General features: G+C 42.6%; 1 protein-coding gene and 1 pseudogene across 8 annotated transcripts in view; both read right to left on the minus strand.

Annotated features, from left to right (window-relative positions):
* Positions 1-1,387: 1,387 nt before the first annotated feature.
* ZNF821 (zinc finger protein 821) overlaps positions 1,388-21,472 on the minus strand; it is a 34,852-nt gene continuing 14,767 nt past the window's right edge. For 6 of the 8 annotated variants that reach the window (XM_060185216.1, XM_007526648.2, XM_060185218.1 and 3 more), the window contains 5 exons: positions 18,824-18,949; positions 11,397-11,542; positions 8,614-8,718; positions 4,007-4,173; positions 1,388-2,361 (listed from right to left, as the gene is read on the minus strand). In XM_060185216.1, the coding sequence (XP_060041199.1) occupies positions 1,707-2,361; positions 4,007-4,173; positions 8,614-8,718; positions 11,397-11,542; positions 18,824-18,949 (1,199 nt within the window). In that variant the 3' untranslated portion in view covers positions 1,388-1,706. The remainder of the gene's footprint in view (positions 2,362-4,006; positions 4,174-8,613; positions 8,719-11,396; positions 11,543-18,823; positions 18,950-21,472) is intronic. The other 2 variants (XM_007526649.2, XM_016189813.2) reach the window with 1 other exon arrangement.
* On the minus strand, positions 7,553-7,727 carry LOC132537109 (U2 spliceosomal RNA; annotated as a pseudogene).

Raw genomic sequence — 21,472 nt, forward strand, 5'->3', positions numbered from 1 at the left:
TTAAGTAGCTTTGAACCTGCTGAGGTCAGAGAGGAGTCCAAGTTTCCTTTCTACGATACTGGAAAAGGTCTACCTTGCTGGCATAGTTATTTTTCTGGCTATAGTTTAGGGCACTTCCTTCTGGACGTCAAGAACTATAATTATCTAAACTGTACACAAACTTTGGTATAGGCTAAGGAAAGTTTTGTGCTTGTTCAGTACCATTACAGAAAATTTTTAAGAAATGACCTCAGTTCTTGTCTCCTTCATGGTTTGGCAGCCATACAAACTGCCAGAGGAGTCATGTTGCTCTAACCTTGACCACTGTTGAGCTCTCATGTCACCTTAATTCTGTGTTTTCCTCAATAGGTTTTCCTAACCTACCATGGCTCTAGAGAGTAAATTAAAAGATGGATTACCTCTTAAGCATCAGTTCCTTGTACAGTCTATAGCAGCAGACTGCTGTCTCAGAAATTTAAAAGTTTGACAATCTTGCTGAGAAAAGTAGCCAGCATCTAAATACTGTGTTCTCTTTAGAAAAAACACCAGTTATGAGGTAAGACTCCTACTTCTGAGTTTGGAAATGATAAGCTATGTTTATATAACCCTTGAGGAATTAGATTATCTTCATAATAGATGTGGGACTGGAGTGTCACAAAATCAACATCAGATCTTTCTTTACCAGAGCAGTGCTCAGCCCTGGCTTATGATGGTGCAGGGGATTGAACCTGGGACCTTGGAGCCTCATCATGAAAGTCTGTCTGCATTATGCTATTTCCCCTGCTCCAGATCTATCTTTTTCCCTCTGCCTCCTTTCCTTTTCTTTCTTTTTTTTAAAAAGAATTTATTAATGAGAAAGATAGAAAGAACCAGACATCACTCTGATACATGTGTTGCCGGGGGCTGGACTTGGGAACCATGCTTTAAGAGTCCAGTGCTTTATCTATTGTGCCACCTTCCCGACCACTCCTTTTTCTTTCTTTCTTTCTTGTCACCTGGGTTTATTGCCGGTGCTTGGTGCCAGCACTACAAATCCATGCCTCCCGTTGGCCATTTTTTTCTTTTCCCTATTTTATTAGGACAGAGAAGTTGAGAGGGAGAAAGACAGTACTCATGAAGTGTCCCCCCTGCAAATGGGGAGCAGGGGCTTGATCCTGGGTCCTTATACATAGTAATGTGGGATTAATTGGGCGCATCACTGCCTGCCCCCCAGACATTTCTTTAATATTATAGATCACCAACTTGTAGAGTTCCAAGCAAGGGTCCTCTGCTTGTACAACCTAAGTTGAGAAGCTTCCTTCCTCAGAAAAGGACAATTCAGAAGTCACTGCCTAAAATCTTCCACCCAGGTCTCCCATTAAGTCACTTCACTTGCTTGCATGAAATTGAGAGAAAATGAAAGGTCCAGTTAAGATAAAATTAATTTATTTGCCTTCACAACTCCCTTGACCACACTGGGGCCCTATAGTCTTATAAGCATGTCTTGCAGCAATGGGCTTGGGAGTCCAGTTCCCTGGAGTGCCTGGTCCCTTGTCCAGAGCCATCTAGAGCCACACCTTTCCCAACCCCCATCATCTTGCTCCCACATGCAAGGGGTACACAGGTCCACCTGTAACAAGCCAGAGCTTGCCTCTGGCAGCAGGACAGAGTGCTGTGAATGGTTGTAGCACTGATTCCTGTGGGTTTGGGTGAGTGGGTGAGCAGAAGGGCAGGCAGGAAGGTATGGCTCAGTGCAGAGAACTGTTATTCTGCTCTTCAAAAGCCATCTTGCCCAGAAGCTGACTGTCCAGTTCCACCCCACTTACAGGTAGTTGGAAGAAGTTCATTTCGGCTGCTAAGGCTGCCATGGCAGAAGGGTCCTGGCCAAACTGAGCTCTCAGCATCATGTCCATTTTCTCCAGCCTTCTCTTGAGCCGCTTGGCTTCCCGCTCCCGGATGAGCCGAGCTTGTCGTTTCTCTGGGGTTTCGTTAGCTCGTTTTAGTCTCATAGCCTCCCGATCCCGCTGCAGCCTGCGTGCTCTCTGCTCATCTGTCTCCTGCATGCGCTGCAGACGCTTGGCTTCCCGGTCCCTCATACGCCTCACCTCTCGCTCTTCAGGGGTCTCATTGTCTCGCCGGCTCTTCTTGGCTGTGCGTTCTCGTTCTAGTCGCTGTAGCCGTACTTCCAAAGGCTCATTCTGTCGACGTAGTGCCCACTTGCGTACACTGGGAGTCTGGGCTTCCAGTAGCTTACGATAGGCAGCACAGTTGTTGCACACAAGCAGAATTCCAGCAGGATACACTGGTGGATTAAATGTAATGTCCTTCCCCTCTGCACTGGAGGGGCCCTCGCTGTGGGCTGGGGGTAGGGATTCCATATTAAGCACTTCAGGAAGTTTCTCACTGGAAAGCAAAAATTGTGAATGGTTGGTGTCTCTTAGCAAGGTTTAGGTATCTAGCCTAGACTTCCTCTTGGTTTACCAGGTCAGTTGCTTCAAGTTCACTCTAGTGGTCAGGCTGAATGTGTGGGAGACCTCTTATTACACTGCCTTGGCTTTCCACCCCTAATCATCTTTGGTCTAAGGTACCTACCAAGTCTTTTTTTTTTTTTTTTTTTTTGCCTCCAGGGTTACTGCAGGGGCTTGGTGCCTGCACTACGAATCCACTGTTCCTAGAGGCCATCCCTTTCCATTTTGTTGCCCATGTTGTTGTTGTTGTTACTGTTATCATTGATGTTGTGGTTGCTGGATAGGACAGAGAGAAATTGAGAGAGGTGGGGAAGACAGGGGGAGAGAAAGATTGTGAAGCGACCCCCCTGTAGGTGGGGAGCCAGGGGCTTGAACTGGGATCCTTACTCCAGTACCAAGTCTTAAAAGTTCTCCTAGAGTTAGAAACTATACTGAGTGCCCTGGCAAGTCACCATAAATAAAATGATCCCTTCAAATGTGCTTTTGTTTTCCTCAGGATTGCTCAGTTTTGGTTATGGTGGTGCCAAGAATTGAGCCTAGGAACTCTGGTACCTCGGGCAAGAAAGTCTAATGTGCTATCTCCCTGGTCACCCTTACAGTGTTTTCATTTGAACCAAAGTGATGGTATACAGGTAAAGGGAGGCAGTCTTCCTTTAAGTAGAGGCTGCCTTCAGAGAGATAGAAGCCCCCTCCCCTGGCTGACTGTACTGTACACTAGGTCAGTGGCACTAGGATGTTCACAATTCTCACAGTTCGAGTCTTCTTGGTACACTGCGGAGAGTCTATTCTCAGATCAGTCATCTCACAATCTTGTAACTCCTTTTCCCGCACAACACTTTCTTTTTTATTAGATAGGACAGAAAAATTGAGAGGGGAGAGGAAGTTAGGGAGAAAAAGAAGCTATTTGTGAAGCTTCCCCTTAGCAGGTGGGGAGTAGGGGCTCGAAGCCCATTCCTTCAGTATGGTAACGTGCACTCAACTGGGTGTACCACTGCCCAGCCCAAGGATCTTGTGGCTCCATGCTTTATCATGAATGTCCTTGGACTTGCCCATATTGCTTCCTAGATGAAAATATTACTCTGGTAGGGGTAGCTCTTCCAAAGGGATAATTTATAGAAAAGGCTTATTTACTAGCCTCACTACTTGTATTTCCTAAAAGTCAAGCGACGGGGAGTCGGGTGGTAGCGCAATGAGTTAAACACACTTGGCACCAAGCACAAGGACCTGCATAAGGCTCCCGGTTTGATCCCCCGGCTCTCCACCTGCAGGGTGGTCGCTTCACAGGTGGTGAAGCAGGTCTGCAGGTGTCTTATCTTTCTCTCCCCTTCTCTGTCTTTACCTCCTCTCTCCATTTCTCTCTGTCCTATCCAACAACGACACCAGTAACAACAACAACAACAACTACTACAACAAATAAAACAACAAGGGCAACAAAAGAGAATAAATAAATATTTTTTTAAAATAATCAAGTGACAATTGCCTTTGTATTACCTGTCCCTAGCCTTCACTTTAATTTGGGAAAGCAGAATGCACACCCAGCAACTTGTTCCCAGTACAAGAGTGTTAAGGGCCCAACTAACCTGTTAAACGTGGCATGGCTGGTGAAACGGGCTCCACACACAGCACAGTTGGACCGCTGATCCTCCGAGTGGATTAGGAGGTGGCGACCCAGTGACCCTGGGGAGCTAAGGGCTCGGCCACAGACAGGACACATGTAGCTTTTGGCGCTCACTACTGCTGCAGTGTGCTGTAAAACAGAGCCTTCATCTGTCAGTTCATAGCACTCTAGGATAGTTCATACCAATTTAGGAATTACTTTCTGGAAATTGTCCCCCCCTTTTTTTGGCCTCAGAATAAGGGACTTGCATTTATTCTGTTTAGCACCTGGACAAGAAACTTCTGGCAAGGCCATTCACATCACTTCTCAAATTTCATTAGTTTGAGTTCTAATTACATTCTGGGATATGTAGCTAATATCATGAACAGTGGAGCTTTAGAGCCTGAGAGGAATTTATGCACTGGATAATTTGTCTGCTTGCTTCACATTGTCCAGTTACAAGTGCATATATAAAGGAGAGACGAAGGTCAATTCTAGAAGCTGACTGGTTAGACTGGTGTTAAAAGCAATCTTCTGGGAGTCAGGCGGTAGCACAGTGGGTTAAGTGCACTTGGTGCAAAGCGCAAGGACTGACATGATACTGGTTTGAATCCCCCGGCTCCCCACCTGCAGGGGGAGTCGCTTCACAGGCAGTGAAACAAGTCTGCAGATGTCTTTCTCTCCCCCCTTCTGTCTTCTCCTCCTCTTTCCATTTCTCTCTGCCCTAACCAACAACGATGACATCAATAACAATTATCACAACAATAAAAAAACAAGGGCAACAAAAGGGAAAATAAATGAAATTAAAAAAAAAAAGCAATCTTCTAAACAAATACTTTTTCCCCCTGCCTCCAGGTTTATTGCTGGGTCTCAGTGCTGGCACTAGGAACCCACTGCTCCTGGTGGCCATTTTTTCCATTTTATTGGATAGTACAGAGAGAAATTAAGAAGGGAGAGGAAGATAGAGAGTGGGAGAGAAAGATAGACACCTGCAGACCTGCTTCACCACTTGTAAAGCAAATCTCCTGCAGGTGGGGAGCCGGGGGCTCGAACTGGGATCCTTGCGAGAGTCCTTATGCTCCATACTATGTGCACTTACCCCAGTGAGACACTGCCCGCACCCCCCCAAACATATATTTCTTATGAACCAAGTATCTTTATAGTAAAGCCCCAGCTTTCATATGTGCTAATACTTTTCATTAGAGATCAAATGACATAGGTGCTGTATGACTGGATCAGGGGAGAAAGGAACACAAAAAAATTCCTTACTCTGATCCCTTTTTTATATTTACTTTCTCCACCATTTCAGAAACATTTATGTTAGCTAATTTTTGCTTTAAGCAAAGCTTTCATTACTAATAGATGTTAGTTTCTATTTCACTATTTTTTTAAGTATTTATTTATTCCCTTTTGTTTTATTGTTGTAGTTATTATTGTTGTTGTCGTTGTTGGGTAGGACAGAGAGAAATGGAGAAAGGAGGGGAAGACAGAGAGGGGGAGAGAAAGACACCTGCAGACCTGCTTCACCGACTGTGAAGCAATTCCCCTGCAGGTGGGAAGCCAGGGGCTCAAACCGGGATCCTTACACTGATCCTTATGCTTTGCGCCATGTGCACTTAACCCGCTGCACTACCACCCGACTCCCCCCTTCACTATTTTTTTAATATATATATTTTTGCCTCCAGGGTTATTGCTGGGGCTTGGTGCCTGTACCATGAATCCACTGCTCCTGAAGGCTTCCCCCCCTTTTGATACCCTTGTTGTAAACTTGTGGTTATTATTGTTATTGTTGATGCCGTTCGTTGTTGGATAGGACAGAGAGAAATGGTGAGGTGAGGGGAGGGGAAGACAAGAGAGGGGGAGAGAAAGACAGACAAATGCAGTCCTGCTTCACCGCCTGTGAAGCGACTCCCCTGCAGGTGGGGAGCTGGGGGCTCGAACCTGAGATCTTTACACCGGTGCTTGCGCTTTGTGCCACCTGCATTTAACCTGCTGTGCCACCACCCAACCCCCTTTTTAATTTATTTACTTATTCCCTTTTGTTTCCGTTGTTGTAATTATTGATGTCATCATTGTTGGGTAGGACAGAGAGAAATGGAGAGAGGAAAGGAAGACAGAGAGGGGGAGAGAAAAATAAGACACCTGCAGACCTGCTTCACTGCCTGTGAAGTGACTCCCTTGCGGGTGGGGAGCCGGGGGCTCGAACCTGCATCCTTATGCCGGTCCTTGCACTTTGCGCCACCTGTGCTTAACCTGCTGCGCTACCGCCTGACTCCCCACTATTTTTTTTTAAGAATTTATTTATTGGGGGCTGGGTGGTAGTGCCACTTATTAAGCACACATGGCGCAAAGTGCAAGGACCGGCTTAAGGATCCCAGTTTGAGCCCCCAACTCCCCCACCTGCAGGAGGGTTGCTTCACAAGTGGTGAAGCAGGTCTGCAGGTGTCTATTTTTCTCTCCTCCTGTCTTCCCCATCTCTCTCGATTTCTTTGTCCTCTCCAACAACAGCTACAATAACAACTACACCGTGGGCAACAAAATGGGGAAAATAGCCTCCAGGAGCAGTGGATTCGTGGTGTAGGCACTGAGCCCCAGCAATAACCCTGGAGGCAAAAAAAAAAAGAATTTATTTATTTATGAGAAAGACAGGAGGAGAAGAGAGTGGAAGAACCAGACATCACTCTGGTACATGTGCTACCAGGGATTGAATTTAGGACCTCATGGTCGAGAATCCAAAGTTTTATCCTCTGTGCCACCTCCTGGACCACTTGTATTTCACTATTTAAAATACATGTCAAGGGGCTGAGTGGTGGCACTTCTGGTTGAGTGCACATATTATAATGCACAAAGACCTGGGTTTGAGCCCCCGTCCCCCACCTAGGGGGGGCTCAAGCTTTTCAAGTGCTAAAGCAGTATTGCAGGTCTCTCTCTGTTTTTCTTCCTGTTTCCCCCTTCCCTCTTGATTTCTGACTGTCTCTATCCAATAAATAAATATTTAAAAAAATTAAAAAATAAGTAAGATAAAAAACAAAATACACATCAAATAATTTATAATAATGCTTAATTTCTATAGTTATTCTTTCTGGGGACTCAGAACATATTTACCAAACATTCCCACTTTTTTTTTATTTGATAGACATCTAGATATCTAGAGGGAAGGGGGGATAGAGAGGGAGAGAGAGACACACACATACCTGCAGCCCTGCTTTACCACTCGTGAAGCTTTCCTCCTACAGGTGGGGACTGGGGGGTGTAAACCTGGTTCCTTGCTCATTGTAACATGTATGTTCAACCAGGTGCACCACCCTTCCCCCCACCCCGCTTATTCTTTATAAAATGTTATTAGGACTGGGAACACAGAATAATAGTTATACAAAAGACTTTCATGCCTGAGGCTCTGAGGTTTCAGGTTCAATTCCCAGCATCATCTTAAGTCAGAGCTGAATTGTACTCTGATAAAAATATTTATTTAATGTTGATTGGATTTGAATGGAATTTATTTATTTTTAAATATATGTGTGCATGTGTGTGTCTGTGTACCGTTCCTTTAAGTACTGCAATACCAGCTTGGTGGGTGGAGTAGACAGAACAAACACCTATTTTATCGCCTTATTTCAAAAATTCATTTAATATACTGCCCTCAAATACTGAACTGGCAAGAATAGATGCTACACTTGATCTTAGTCAAAAAGGTGAGAAAATATATATATATAAAAATAAAAAAAATCTATATATATATATTTTTCATTGCCAGGGCTTTGGGATAACTCAGATAAAGAGAGACAAAAAGGGAAAGGCACAACTTTCCCTAGTTGTAGTGTATGAGGGGCTAGAACCTGGATTATGCATATGACAATATCTTGCAAGCTCCAATATTTATTTATTAAGGAATGGAAGAGAGAAATAGAGAACCAGAGCATCACTCTGGCATATGCAGAGCTTCAGTTTGAACACAGGACCTCATGCTTATAAGTCCTGTGCTTTTCAACCACATCACTTCCCACGTCACTGGGATGGTCTGAAAAAAAAAAAGCAACAACTCGGGAGTTGGGTGATGGTGTAGCAGGTTAAGCGCAAGTGACACAAAGTGCAAGGGCCGGCATCAGGATCCCGGTTCTAGCCCCCGGCTCCCCACCTGCAGGGGAGTCACTTCACAAGCAGTGAAGCAGGTCTGCAGGTGTCTGTCTTTCTCTCCCCTCTCTATCTTTCCCTCCTCTCTCCATTTCTCTCTCTCCTATCCAACAACAATGACATCAATAACCACAATAATGTTAAACAACAAAGGGAACAAAAGGGAAAATAAATATTAAAAAACTAAACAGCAACAACTTGTGTTCCGGGAGGTAGCGCAGTAGATAAAGCACTGGGTTCTCAAGATGAGGTCCTGAGTTCAATCCTCAGCAGCGCATTTACCAGAGTGATGTCTGGTTTCTTCTCTCTCTTCTCCTTTCTCATTAATACATAAATAAAATCTCAAAAAAAGTAATAATAATAATAAAAAATTTAAAAGCAACAACTCAAACTTCTATTGGGTTAGTAAATAAGTTGCTGGCACTCACATTCTGAAGCACAAAGCTCCCCCCTCCATACCTGGTACACATGAGCAATCAGCTGTTCTCGAGTCCCACAGTCTAGCTGACAGAGGGGACATTGGCAAAGTCCAAGTAAGGGGTCAGAATTCAAATTCTGTGTAACCTGTAATTCAGTAAGAAACCATTTAAAAACTGAGAAATGTTATGCATGTACAAACTTGTATTTACTGTCGAATGTAAAAAAAAAAAAATTCATTAAGTCTTTCTACCAGTCTCTTCCTTGTACCTTTTTTTTTTTCTTCTGTCATCACTGCTCCAGCCCAACTTTCTTAGACAGAAAGACAGAAAAAGATAGAGACAGAGAAACGTACAATAACTAACATCAAAGCTTTCTTTAGTACAGTGGGGGCCAGGCTTAAATTTGGGTCATTGGGCCCAATTCAAAACAACCATATTATCCAAATGAGCTATCTTGCTGGCGCTGTCCTTATTTTTCTTAACAGGAGTAACCTGTTAAAAAAAGGATACAACTTGATATTACATATCAATACATGATGTTATATCTTAGGTTCCCATTGTGGAATGCAGGGAAAAAAAGCATTAGGGGAAAGGGAACTGAATTTGCTCCTATCTTCAATTTTGTCTAAGACTTCTTAAAACACAGAACTGACCCAGAGACAGTCTGGGAGGTGGTACAATGGGTAAGCCATTGGACCCTCAAACTTGGAGCTGAAGTTCAATCTCTGTAATCACATGCTGGCAGAGTGATATTCTGGTGGTTCTCTTTCTTCCTCCTTTCTCAGTAGTAAATAAATTAAAAAAAAAATAGACACCAAGTTGCAGATGCTACAGTGATTTCATCTTGATTTCCCTAGGCAGATGATCTCACCAATGTGTCCCAGAACTCTCCAGAGCCCTACCCTACTAGGGAAAGACAGAAATAGGCTGGGGGTATGGATTGACATGCTAACACCTGTGTCCAGTGGCAAAGCAATTACAAAAGCCAGAACTCCTATATTCTTCACCCCAAAATAATTTTGGTCTATACTTCCAGAGGGGGAGAAATGTTATGGGAAGATGACTAGAGGATTCTGAAGCCCAATTTCATCAGGACCCAGAGAGAGAAGAGGAAAAAAAGAGACACTTGGAAGTAGTAATGTGTGTAGGTGTGACTTAGAAAGAAAGAGAAGGTAAGACCATAGGAAAAAAATGGGGGTGGGGAATGAATATATACATATATATATATACACACACACACACACACAAATCAGGGCAGGAGTAGATAGTATAATGGTTATGCAATAAATAAATAAGTAAATAACTGCTCATGCTTGAGGCTTCAAAGTCCTAGGTTCAATCCCCCATACCAGCATAAGCCAGAACTAAGCAATGCTCTGGTTAAAAGAGAAAAAGAAAAAATAATAATAGCCCATATCTGTGACCTTAGGAGAACTACTATAGTTTTCACTGGAGGGGATGGGGACAAAACTCTGGTGGTAGGAACAGAGTGGAATTATACCCATTATCTTGTAATTTTGTAAATCACTAATAAAAGGATATATTCATTAAGAAAAAGTGCTTCAGAAAAAACTTTATTTTTTTTCCCTGTAGGGGCTCTGCAGAGCTTCCCTCATATTACCCATTTTATAAGCATCCTAAGAGAACGACTTGGGTGGTGGCACAGTGGATAAAGCATTGGATTCTCAAGCATGAGGTCCCGAGTTCAATCTCTGGCAACACATGTACCAGAGTGATGTCTGGTTCTTTTTCTCCTATCTTTCTCATTAATAAACAAATAAATTCTTTTAAAAAAAAGAGAGAGCAGGAGTCGGGCTGTAGCACAGTGGGTTAAGCGCAGGTGGCGCAAAGCACAAGGACCGGCATAAGGATCCCGGTTCGAACCCCGGTTCCCCACCTGCAGGGGAGTCCCTTCACAGGCGGTGAAGCAGGTCTGCAGGTGTCTATCTTTTTCTCCTCTATGTCTTCCCCTCCTCTCTCCATTTCTCTCTGTCCTATCCAACAACGACAACAACAATAATAACTACAACAATAAAACAACAAGGGCAACAAAAGGGAATAAGTAAAATAAATATTTAAAAAAATGGACAGATTGGAATATTTTTTTTTTTAAAAAAAGAGAGAGAATCATTCACTTTGAATGAATGGTTTGCATTAAATAAAAGAGAGAACAACTTGGTGCAGTGTTATTTTAGTAAAAATGACTTTAATTTATAAGCATCATCAAGAACACACCATATAAAGTAGGGAAATAGCATAACAGTTATGCAAACAGACTCTCATACCTGAGGCTCCAAAGTCCCAGGTTCAATCCCCTGCACCACCATATGCTAGGGCTGAGCAGTGCTCTGGTTTGGGAAAAAAAAAAAAATGGCATAGGGGGTGGGGCACAGTGGAAAAACACTGGACCTTCAAGCAAGAAGTCCTGAGATTTCTCCCCAGTATTGAGTATGCCAGAGTAATGCTCTGGTTCTTTCTACCTTTTTCTCCTCCACCTCCTCCTCCTCCTCTCCTTCTTTCCCTCTCCTCTCACTCTCATTAATAACACAAAATAAACCTAAAAAAGACGTAAACTAATAGTTTCACAAAAGTATCTGGGAAGAAGCAAGACACTTTAGGAAGGAATGCTATACATAGGTGTGATGCTGATGGAAAAGGGAGGTTGGGTGTGATGAGAATTTTATAACTTAGGTTTGGGTAACTATGCTGGAAAAAGAACAGGCTTCATAAGAACTATCAGAAGTCCTCATTATATGATGACAGATAGCAGGGCAGAATAGAGTGTAATGGGGTTCTCAGAATCAGGAGTCATTTGTCATTTACCTCATGTTCTACCACTTCATTCCCACCAACAGGTTGCTCTGCATTTTCTAACTCTTTTTCCACTTTGATCACCCCTCCATCTTCTTCTGATGTGTGGGAAGAAACTTCATCTTGTGTGGTCTCCTCTTCATCACCTTCACTGTCACCTAGAAAACACAAACTGGTCACTTGTTCTAGTTTTTGAGAAAATACATTTGAGTTGCTTTCCATACTAAAGATTGTAGCTATAATGGAAAACATTTTCAGTCTTCCATAATATAGTTTATATTCTGCTTAGTTAGGTAAAAACTGTGCTAAGTGAAAGCCAACTATAACTTGCTTATAACACTATGTACACATTGAAGAGAAAAATTTTAGGGGAAAAAAACTACATTGGAAAATGACTACTGAGCTTGTACATTATAAAAATAACCCTTCTTACACATGGTTCCCAAATATTTCACACATCAAATGGTACCTCCCACATACTTCACACCATGTTCATTCCCATAACACTCCACCTCTAACTTACCAACAAATTTCTCGCTTGTTGTATTACTTACTTTTCTTCATAACACCCCTACACATTATCTCCATGGTGTCACAGGTACTATTCTATTTGCATCCTACTTATCTGATCTCTGCCAACAACTCCAAGGCACCCCAAGAGAAACACCAAGTTTTTCTTTCCTCTTTTTAAATATTTATTTATTCCCTTTTGTTGCCCTTGTTGTTTTATTGTTGTAGTTATTGTTGTTATTGATGTCATCGTTCTTGGATAGGACAGAGAGAAGTGGAGAGAGGAGGGGAAGACAGAGAGGGGGAGAGAAAGATAGACACCTGCAGACCTGCTTCACCGCCTGTGAAGCAACTCCCCTGCAGGTGGGGAGCTGGGGGCTCGTACTGGGATCCTTACACTGGTCCTTGCATTTTGCGCCACCAGTGTTTAACCTGCTGTGCCACCGCCCGACCCCCTTTTTGAAAATTTACTTATTCCCTTTTTCCTCTTTTTAATAAAGGAGGCATTAATAAATTTGTTTAAAATTATGCTACTGTGTAGAGAAAGGGCTTTTCAGTACAGTGGAAAAAATGGCAAAGCAACCAACTTCAGGTAGTTTATAGGGGTGCTTGATTTACTGTGTTCTTCCTCTGCTAGTAATTCAGCATTTTAGGCTAAATAAAACAAGTTCATTGTAGTTGTTTTTTTAAATATTTATTCCCTTTTGTTGCCCTTGTTTTTTTGTTGTAGTTATTATTGCTGTTATTGATGTCATTGTTGTTGGATAGGACAGAGAGAAATGGAGAGGGGAGGGGAAGACAGAGAGCGGGAGAGAGATAGACACCTGCAGACCTGCTTCACTGCTTGTGAAGTGACTCCCCTGCAGGTGGGGAGCTAGGGGCTTGCACTGGGATCCTTCCGCCAGTCCTTGCGTTTTGCTCCACCTGCACTTAACCTGCTGCGCTACTGCCTGACTCCCAAGTTCACTGTTTTCTGCTGGTTCTCTGCATTATCTGATAGATAGTAGAATATATTAAATGGAAGGAACAGGGTACAGGAGGTAGTCCACCTGGTAGAGTGAACAGGACCTTCGAGGATCTAGGTTCAAGTCCTGGGTCCCCACTGCAGAGGACGACACTTCAAGAGACAGTGTTCTAAGTGTCTCTTTCTCTTGCCCCCCATATTTGTCTCTACAAAAAAAAGAAGAAATAAGGAGTTGGGAGGTAGTGCAGCGGGTTAAGTGCAGGCGGCGCAAAGCACAAGGACCCATGTAAGGATACTGGTTCAAGCCCCTGGCTCCCCACCTGTGAGGGGGTTGCTTCACAAATGGTGAAGCAGGTCTGCAGGTGTCTTATCTTTCTCTCCTCCTCTCTGTCTTCCCCTCTTCTCTTGATTTCTCTCTGTCCTATCCAACAACGACATCAATGACAACAACAACAATAATAATAACTACAATAATAAAAACAAGGGCAACAAAAGGTGATAAATAAATATTTTTTAAAAAAAGAAATAGAAGAGAAAATAGAAAGGAAAGAAAATGACCACTGGGAGCAGTGAATTTGTTATGAAGGCATCAAGTGCAGTGATAACCCTGGGTGTCGCAAATAAAAAACACAACTCTGTGCCATGTAAAATTTTTACAAGTAAAATTTAGCTCCTGGCAATGGTGTACCTGGTTAAAATGTATACATTACCATGTAGAAGGACCCAGGTTTGAACCCCTGCTCTTCACCTTCAGGGAGGACACTTCACAAGCAGTGAAGTAGGTCTGCAAGTGTTTTCTTTCTCTCCTCCTCTAACTTTCCCTCCCCTCTCAATTTCTTTCTGTCTTATCAAATAAAATAGAAAGGGAAAAAATGGTTACTGGGAGCTGTGGGTTCATCATGCCAGCAATAAGTGCTAGCTAACCCTGGTGGCAATAGAAATAAAGAAATACAAATAAAGAAAAAAAATTTTTTTTAAAGTGGAAGGGCCGGGAGGTGGTGCAGTAGGTTAAGCTCACATGGTACAAAGCGCAAAGGCAGGGGTAAGGGTCCCAGTTCGAGCCCCCAGATCCCCACCTGCAGGGGAGTCGCTTCACAAGCAGTGAAGCAGGTCTGTAGGTGTCTATCTTTCTTTCCCCCTCTGTCTTCTCTTCCTCTCTCCATTTCTCTCTGTCCTACCCAACAATGATGACATCAACAACAACAATAACTACACCAATAAAACAACAAGGGCAACAAAAGGGAATAAATAAATAAGTGGAAGGAACAAACCATTGTTCACTTGAGAATGAAATATAGTTTCTTATGACAAAATTAAGAACTGAATTTGAGTTTAGGATAAAGAGTGTAGCTGTTGGAAGTTCTGCCTATGGCAAGGGAATTTGCAATGTCTGTGTGACTGATTTTTTTCCCTATTCATTATAAACTAGGAAAAAAATAAAATGAAAGGGAGTCAGGTGGTAGCGCAGTGGGTTAAGTGCAGGTGGCACAAAGCGCAAGGACCGGCGTAAGGATCCCAGTTAGTACCCTGGCTCCCCACCTGCAGCGGAGTCACTTCACAAGCGGTGAAGCAGGTCTGCAGGTGTCTATCTTTCTCTCCCATTCTCTGTCTTCCCCATCTCTCTCCATTTCTCTCTGTCCTATCCAACAACAATGACATCAATAACAACAACAATAAAAAACAACAAGAGAAAAGGGAATAAATAAATATAAAAAAAAACACAAGGAAAAATGGAGGCCTGGAAGTAGCTCAGTAAGTAAAGTACAGGACTCACATGCATGAAAACCCCGTTTTAATAGCCAATACCACCAATGCTGGAGCAGTACTCTGGTGCACCTCTCTGTCTCATGAAACAAGTGAATAACCCTTCAAGTAATAAAAGTCGGGGCAGGAGAGATTACACAGAAGTAATACCAAACTTTCATGCCTGAGGATCCATAGGTCACAAGTTCATTTCTTGGCACCAACATAAACCAGAGCTGGGCAATACTCTAATCTTCATATCTCTGTATTTAATCTATCTATGTATGTGTCTGTATATTTCTTTTTGCATGAAAATTAAAAAAAAAAAGCCATGATAACAAAGGGAGCTGTCTCTGATAGAAAAAAAATGCTATTTTTTTTTTTTTTGCCTCCAGGGTTATCGCTGGGGCTCAGTGCCTGCACTACAAATCCACTACTACTGGTGGCCCTTTTTTTTATTATTTAATTTTATTTTATTGGATAGGACAGAGAGAAATTAAGAGGGGAGGGGTGGGGAGATAAAGAGAGAGAGACAGCGGGAGTCGGACAGTAGCGCAGTGGGTTAAGCATAAATGTTAAGCTAAACAAGGAACAGTGTAATGATCCTGGTTCGCGCCCCTGGCTCCCCACCTGCAGGGGAGTCGCTTCAAAGGCGGTGAAGCAGGTCTGCAGGTGTCTATCTTTCTCTATCCCTCTCTATCCTCCCCTCCTCTCTCCATTTCTCTCTGTCCTATCCAACAACAATGACAACAATAACTACAACAATAAAACAACAATGGCAACAAAAGGGAATAAATAAATATTTAAGAGAAAGAGAAAGACACCTACAGACCTGCCTCAACCATTGTTAAGTGACCCCCCGCCTCATGCAGGTCATTATTCCATGTTAACAATGAAGGACTGGCACAGACTGAATCCTACCATGGTTCTTCCTAGCTTAACTGAAATACTTTTAATTAAGCCTAAAATAATATTGTATCAAATACATTTGGTAAGGGGGGATTGGTTTCATTACTGGGGCTTCATCTCTCCAGGCTGAGTTTTTCAGACAGAAAGACAGAGTAAGATAGCACAGTATTACAGCTTCCCTTAATGAGATAAAGGCTGGGCTCAAAACTGGGTCATGCCCATGATAAGCAAGTGTAGTGTTCAAGGAAGCTATACTGTCATTCCTCAAATACATTTTTGTAAGACACCAAAAATCTATCTCCCTATTACAGAAATTTAAAAGGCAGATAAGCAAATAAATAAATATTGCAAGGGTTCAGTGATAGCTCACTCGGAGTACACATTTTCATTTTACCATGGGCCCCTGCCGCCATATGGAAGTACCAGGTATGACTGGTGCTGTGATGTCTCTCTTCTCTGCCTCTCTCTCTCCTCCTCTGTCTCTAAATATTGAAAGAGTAGGCTGGGAAAGGTGAAATTGTGCAGGTGCAAAGCTCTAGCAAGCCAAATAACAAACATTCAGGCCAGGGAAAATATTTCAAATTGTAGAGCATTGGACTTACATGTCTCAGGCTCCTGGTTGAATTCTCTATGCTATGTGTAGCAGAGTGGTGCTCTGACTTCTGTCTTTGTCCACTCTCCCTCTCTTGTGAAAAATTCTACCTCATATCAAGTAATTACAATCTTTATTTTTTTAAAGATTTTTTGGGGGGCCAGACAGTGGTACATGTGATTAAGCGCACATAACTATCATGTACAAGGACTGGATTTGAGCCCCCCCTCCCCACCTGCAGAGGGGACACTTCATGGGAGATGAAACAGGTCTGCAGGTGCCTTTTTCTCTTCCTCTCTTAGCTCCCTTCCCCTCAATTTCTCTCTATTCTGTCAAATAAAAACAAGAGAAAAATCAAAGTGCAGGCACTGGTGTAAGGATCCCGGTTCGAGCCTCCAGCTCCCCACTTGCAGGGTGGTCACTTCGTAAGTGGTGAAGCAGGTTTGCAGGTGTCTATGTTTCTCTCCCCATCTCTGTTTTCCCCATCTCTCTCCATTTCTCTCTGTCCTATCCAACAACAATAACAGCTATGACAACAATAACTAGAACAAGTGCAACAACAAGGGCAACAAACTGGGAAAAATATCCTCCAGGAGCAGTGGATTCGTAGTGCTAGCACCAAGCCCCAGCAATAATTCTGGTGGTGTGGTATAAATACATATATATACATATTTTTATCTATCTGTTATTGAATAGATACAGAGAGAAATTGAGATGGGAGGGAGAGGTTGAGAGGGAAGGAGACAGACACCTGTAGTTCTGCTTCACCACTTATGAAGCTCTGCTCTTCCCCCCACCCCCACAGGAGGGGGTAGGGGCTTGAACCTGGGTCTTTGCTCACTATAATGTGTGTACTTAACCAGGTAATATGACACTGCCTGGCCTCCTAAATACAACCTTTATATTTAAAAAATAAATCAGGGTCTGGTAGGGCATGAGTAGATAGCATTATGGTTATGCAAGCAGACTCTCATGCTTGATACTTCAAAGTTCCTGGTTCAATCCCCAGAACCACCAAAAGCCAGAGCTCAGCAATGCTCTGGCCATAAATAATACATTTAAATAAATAAATATCCCATCTAGAAAAATGACATATCTTTTTTTTTAAAGAGAACTGCTTATATGTTTTTCTCTCTAAACTCACTTTTTAAAAAATATTTTTGGGAGTCAGATGCAGCGCAGCGGGTTAAGTGCACATGGCGCAAAGTGCAAGGACCGGTGGAAGGATCCAGGTTAGTACCCTGGCTCCCCACCTGCAGGGGAGTTGCTTCACAGGCGGTGAAGCAGGTCTTCAGGTATCTATCTTTCTCTCCCCCTCTGTCTTCACGTCCTCTCTCCATTTCTCTCTGTCCTATCCAACAACAATGACATCAATAACAACTACAACAATAAAACAAGGGCAACAAAGGGTAATAAATAAATAAAAAAAATTTTTTTAACTTTATTTAGGATAAATAGAGAGCAGTTGAGAGGGAAGAGGGAGATAGGCACCTGCAGCAATGTTTCATTTGTGAAGCTTCCCCACTTCAAATATGGACTGGGGGCATGAACCTGGGTCCTTGCACACACACTCAACCAGGTGTGCCATCATCTGACCAAATGAAATATCTTTTCTAAAGTGGACATGTATACTTTTAAAAATATTTATTTATTAGATAAAGACAAAGAAATTGATAGAAAAGGGGGAGATAGATAGGAAGACAGACAGGCAGACAGACCTACAGCACTGCCTCACCATTCATGAAGTTTCCTTCCTGTAGGTGGGAGGTGAGGACTGGGGGCTTAAACCCAGGCCCTTCAGCACTGTAATATGTGCTTAACAGGGTGCCACTGGCTGTCCCTTTGATTTTTATAGATATTACCATTCATATTTGTTACTCAAACTGGTGAATCCTAAATATTTCCTAGAATTATTTTGGCTCAGTTTTCTGTATCTGAGCAATTAGTTGTTAAATTATTTTGTGTTTATTAAATTATTAATTTGAATGGAAACTATAGTTCCTCGAAGGTTACAAAACTTGCTTCCCTTCTTGTTTTTCCTCAACATCAAATGTGGAAAAGAATGAGAATACCACTCTGAATTAACACTTATAATAACCAACCATCAAATGGATGATATTAGTAAAGTGTGGAAATTATCCTAAGAAATAACACATCTCAAAATGTATTTTTTCAAACAAGTTGTAGGACAGACAATCCATGAGGCTCAGCCAGTTGACAGTTAACCACATAAATCTACTTAGAACCTGGTGTGGGAAGACCATGACCCTAGCATTTTATATGAAACACAATCTCATTAGTAAGCAAATCCTTTTGTATAACATTAAAATTAGGTCCTCAAATAAAACTTTAATGCCACTCTTGTATCTTATTATACATGAGTAGATCCTAGGAGATAATTTATTAATTATTATTTAGCTGAATCCAGGGGCTGCTTAAGCACTTATTACTCCTATGCCCCTATCAAAATCATCACAAACCTATAAGTGAATGGCACTGTGCCATGTACTATATGAGTTGAACAAAACATTCCAAATTTTAAAAAATGCCAAACCTGCCCCTTCTTTCTGGATAAGCATGTGCTCATACACCTGAGAACACCTTTGGAAACACTGAGGATGTTTTCCTCCCAACCCCCATGCACAATTCCCAGAGCACACACACACCCTGATAATTCTTCTCCCATTGCCCTGAGTCATTACCAGAAGGTGCAGAACTCACTGCTACTGGAGTCCTGATCTCTTAGTTGTTGGATAGCTTCTCGCTGACTGCCAAGGTCTCCAGGAAAATCAGTTTTCATCATCGCCTGGCGGGCTTGCTCTTCGAGCCCAGCAAATACTTGATCCCCTGGTGGTCACAAGGAAAAACAGTCAGGCCACCAGCTGGGCAGCACATCCTCCAGGCAAGCTGGTTGGAAAAACAGACCATTCAAAGGTAGGAGACAGGCAGAAACCCTATGCATGAGGGTCATTCATCTCCAAGTCAGCTCACTGCCTTCAATAGTTTCCAGTATAACTAAGTCTTCCTGGGCAGTAAGCCAGGTGCTCTAGAAAGCATCACTTGTTTCTTAAATGCTCCTAATCTGACTCTTTCAAAAGATGACCAGCTGCCACTTTACAAGTTTAATTTCAGAATCCCAACTCCATTTACAACCTTCCATCAGAATTCGAGACCGAGGAAAGAGGCAAAGTGGTAGAATGATGACACAGCAACAAATGTAAGTGCTCAGACACTCCCAAATAACAATCTCGCTAATCCCATCTTTCATCTACTCTTTCCCAGACATACTCTGGAAGTTCTTCTTTTGTTCTCTAATGTCTAACAGAATCATCCATGAGCAAATCAACAGCTAGTTTGGATAATGGACTAAACAGAGAACAAATAATTTGTGAACTCATTTCTGCTGAGGAACAGATGTCCCAAACAAGTCAACTAATTTGCAACAAATCATGATCAATTGAGCTTCATTGGATTGATGTGGTTTTTTTCTTTCTTTCTTTTCCTTTTTTTTTTTTTTTGTACAGAGCATCTAAAAGTACTGGGTCTGCTCTTATGTATTTACTTCTGATGAACTCTGTTTGGGATCTGTATAGTCACTAGAGAGATAACAACTAAATGTCCCTTTATTTCCAAGAGGTCAGGCATAAGGAGAAAAAAGAATTGGTTTTCTCTAGGTTTCCAATATCTCAGAGTGGAAAATACAGTTCCCATTCTCCAGCTACCAAGTGAGGATAATAAGAGCTCTAGTGAAATGACAATAAACTAGGATCTTTCTTACAGAAAAAAAAGAGAAAGTAAACAGGTTCAGGTTCCAGACAGAATACAATGATATAAAAGGAATGAACTGGTCAGTTGACTTGTACCCCTCGTCCTTGGACAATGAAATAACTAATGTAAAGAAGGCTTCATGTGATTTACTTGGGTGTTCTTCCAATATTCATTCAGTGGGGCCAGGTGGTGATGCACCTGGTTGAATGTCCATGTTATAGTGCGCAAGCATTGGATCGACCTTCTCGTGGTGCATTCCGTGAGTACCCATTTATTGGGGAAACTGACGATCCTTCCTAGCCGACTGAATCCACATGGATCCCAGTCACTTTCAAAGCCAGCAACAAGCAGACATCAGGCTCAACCTGATGCTGTTGACTGGCTACGGAAGAAGGGCAAACGCTAGAAGAAGAAGATAGTGCGCAAGGACCCAGGTTTGAGCCCAGTCCCCACTTGCAGGGGGAAAGCTTTGCGAGTGGTGAAGCAGTGCTGCAGGTATCTCTCTCTCTTTCTCCCTATCACCCCCTTCCCTCTTGACTTTTGGCTGTCTTTATCCAATAAATAAAGATAATAAAAAAATTAAAAATTAGGGTGGGGAGATAGCATAATGGTTATGCAAACAGACTCTCATGACAGAGGCTCCTAAATCCCAGGTTCAATCCCCCGCACCACCATAAGCCAGAGCTGAGCAGTGCTCTGGTATTTCTGTGTGTGTCTTTCTCTCTGAATCTCTCTAAAAAATAAAATAAAAAAACAATTAACAATATATTCATGCAAAATCTACTATATGCTAAGTACTGAACACTAATAACCATTACTATTTGGTGCTTCCTACTTCTTTTTTTATTATCTTTATTTATTGATTGGATAGAGACAGAAATCGAGAGGGAAGGGAGGGATAGAGAGGGTGAGAGACAGACACCTACAGCACTGCTTCACCATTTGTGAAGTCCTGCAGGTGGGGAATGGGGGCTCAAACCCAGGTCCTTGCACATTGTAACATGTGAGCTCAACCAGGTGCGCCACCACCTAGCCCTGGCCACCACCTAGCCCCAGTGCTTCCTACTTCTAGGCTTTGTGATCAATGCTTTTATAGTCATGACTTCACCGTAAATTCTCTATAAAACTCTAGGTGGTAGATACTACACTCATAGTTTACATAGGAGAAAACTAAGATCTCAGTTAAACTAAATATGCAGTAGCCTAGAAGGTGGCAAAGTGGGTAGAATGTCAGACTTGTGGGCATGAAGTTCTGAGTTCAATCCCTGACATCATGTTGGAGTGATGCTCTGGTTCTCCCGTCACCCATGTTAAATAAATAATCTTCAAAAAAACAAGTACTCGGGGGTCGGGCGGTGGCGCAGTGGGTTGGGCGCACATGGCGCAAAGCACAAGGACCGGTGTAAGGATCCCGGTTCGAGCCCCCGGCTCCTCACCTGCAGGGGAGTCGCTTCACAGCCGGTAAAGCAGGTCTGCAGGTGTCTATCTTTCTCTCCCCCTCTGTTTTCCCCTCCTCTCTCCATTTCTCTCTGTCCTATCCAACAACGAACAACATCAACAATGGTAATAATAATAACCACAACGAGGCTACAACAAGGGCAA

This window comes from Erinaceus europaeus, chromosome 2 (assembly GCF_950295315.1).
Source record: "Erinaceus europaeus chromosome 2, mEriEur2.1, whole genome shotgun sequence".
NCBI lineage: Eukaryota > Metazoa > Chordata > Mammalia > Eulipotyphla > Erinaceidae > Erinaceus > Erinaceus europaeus.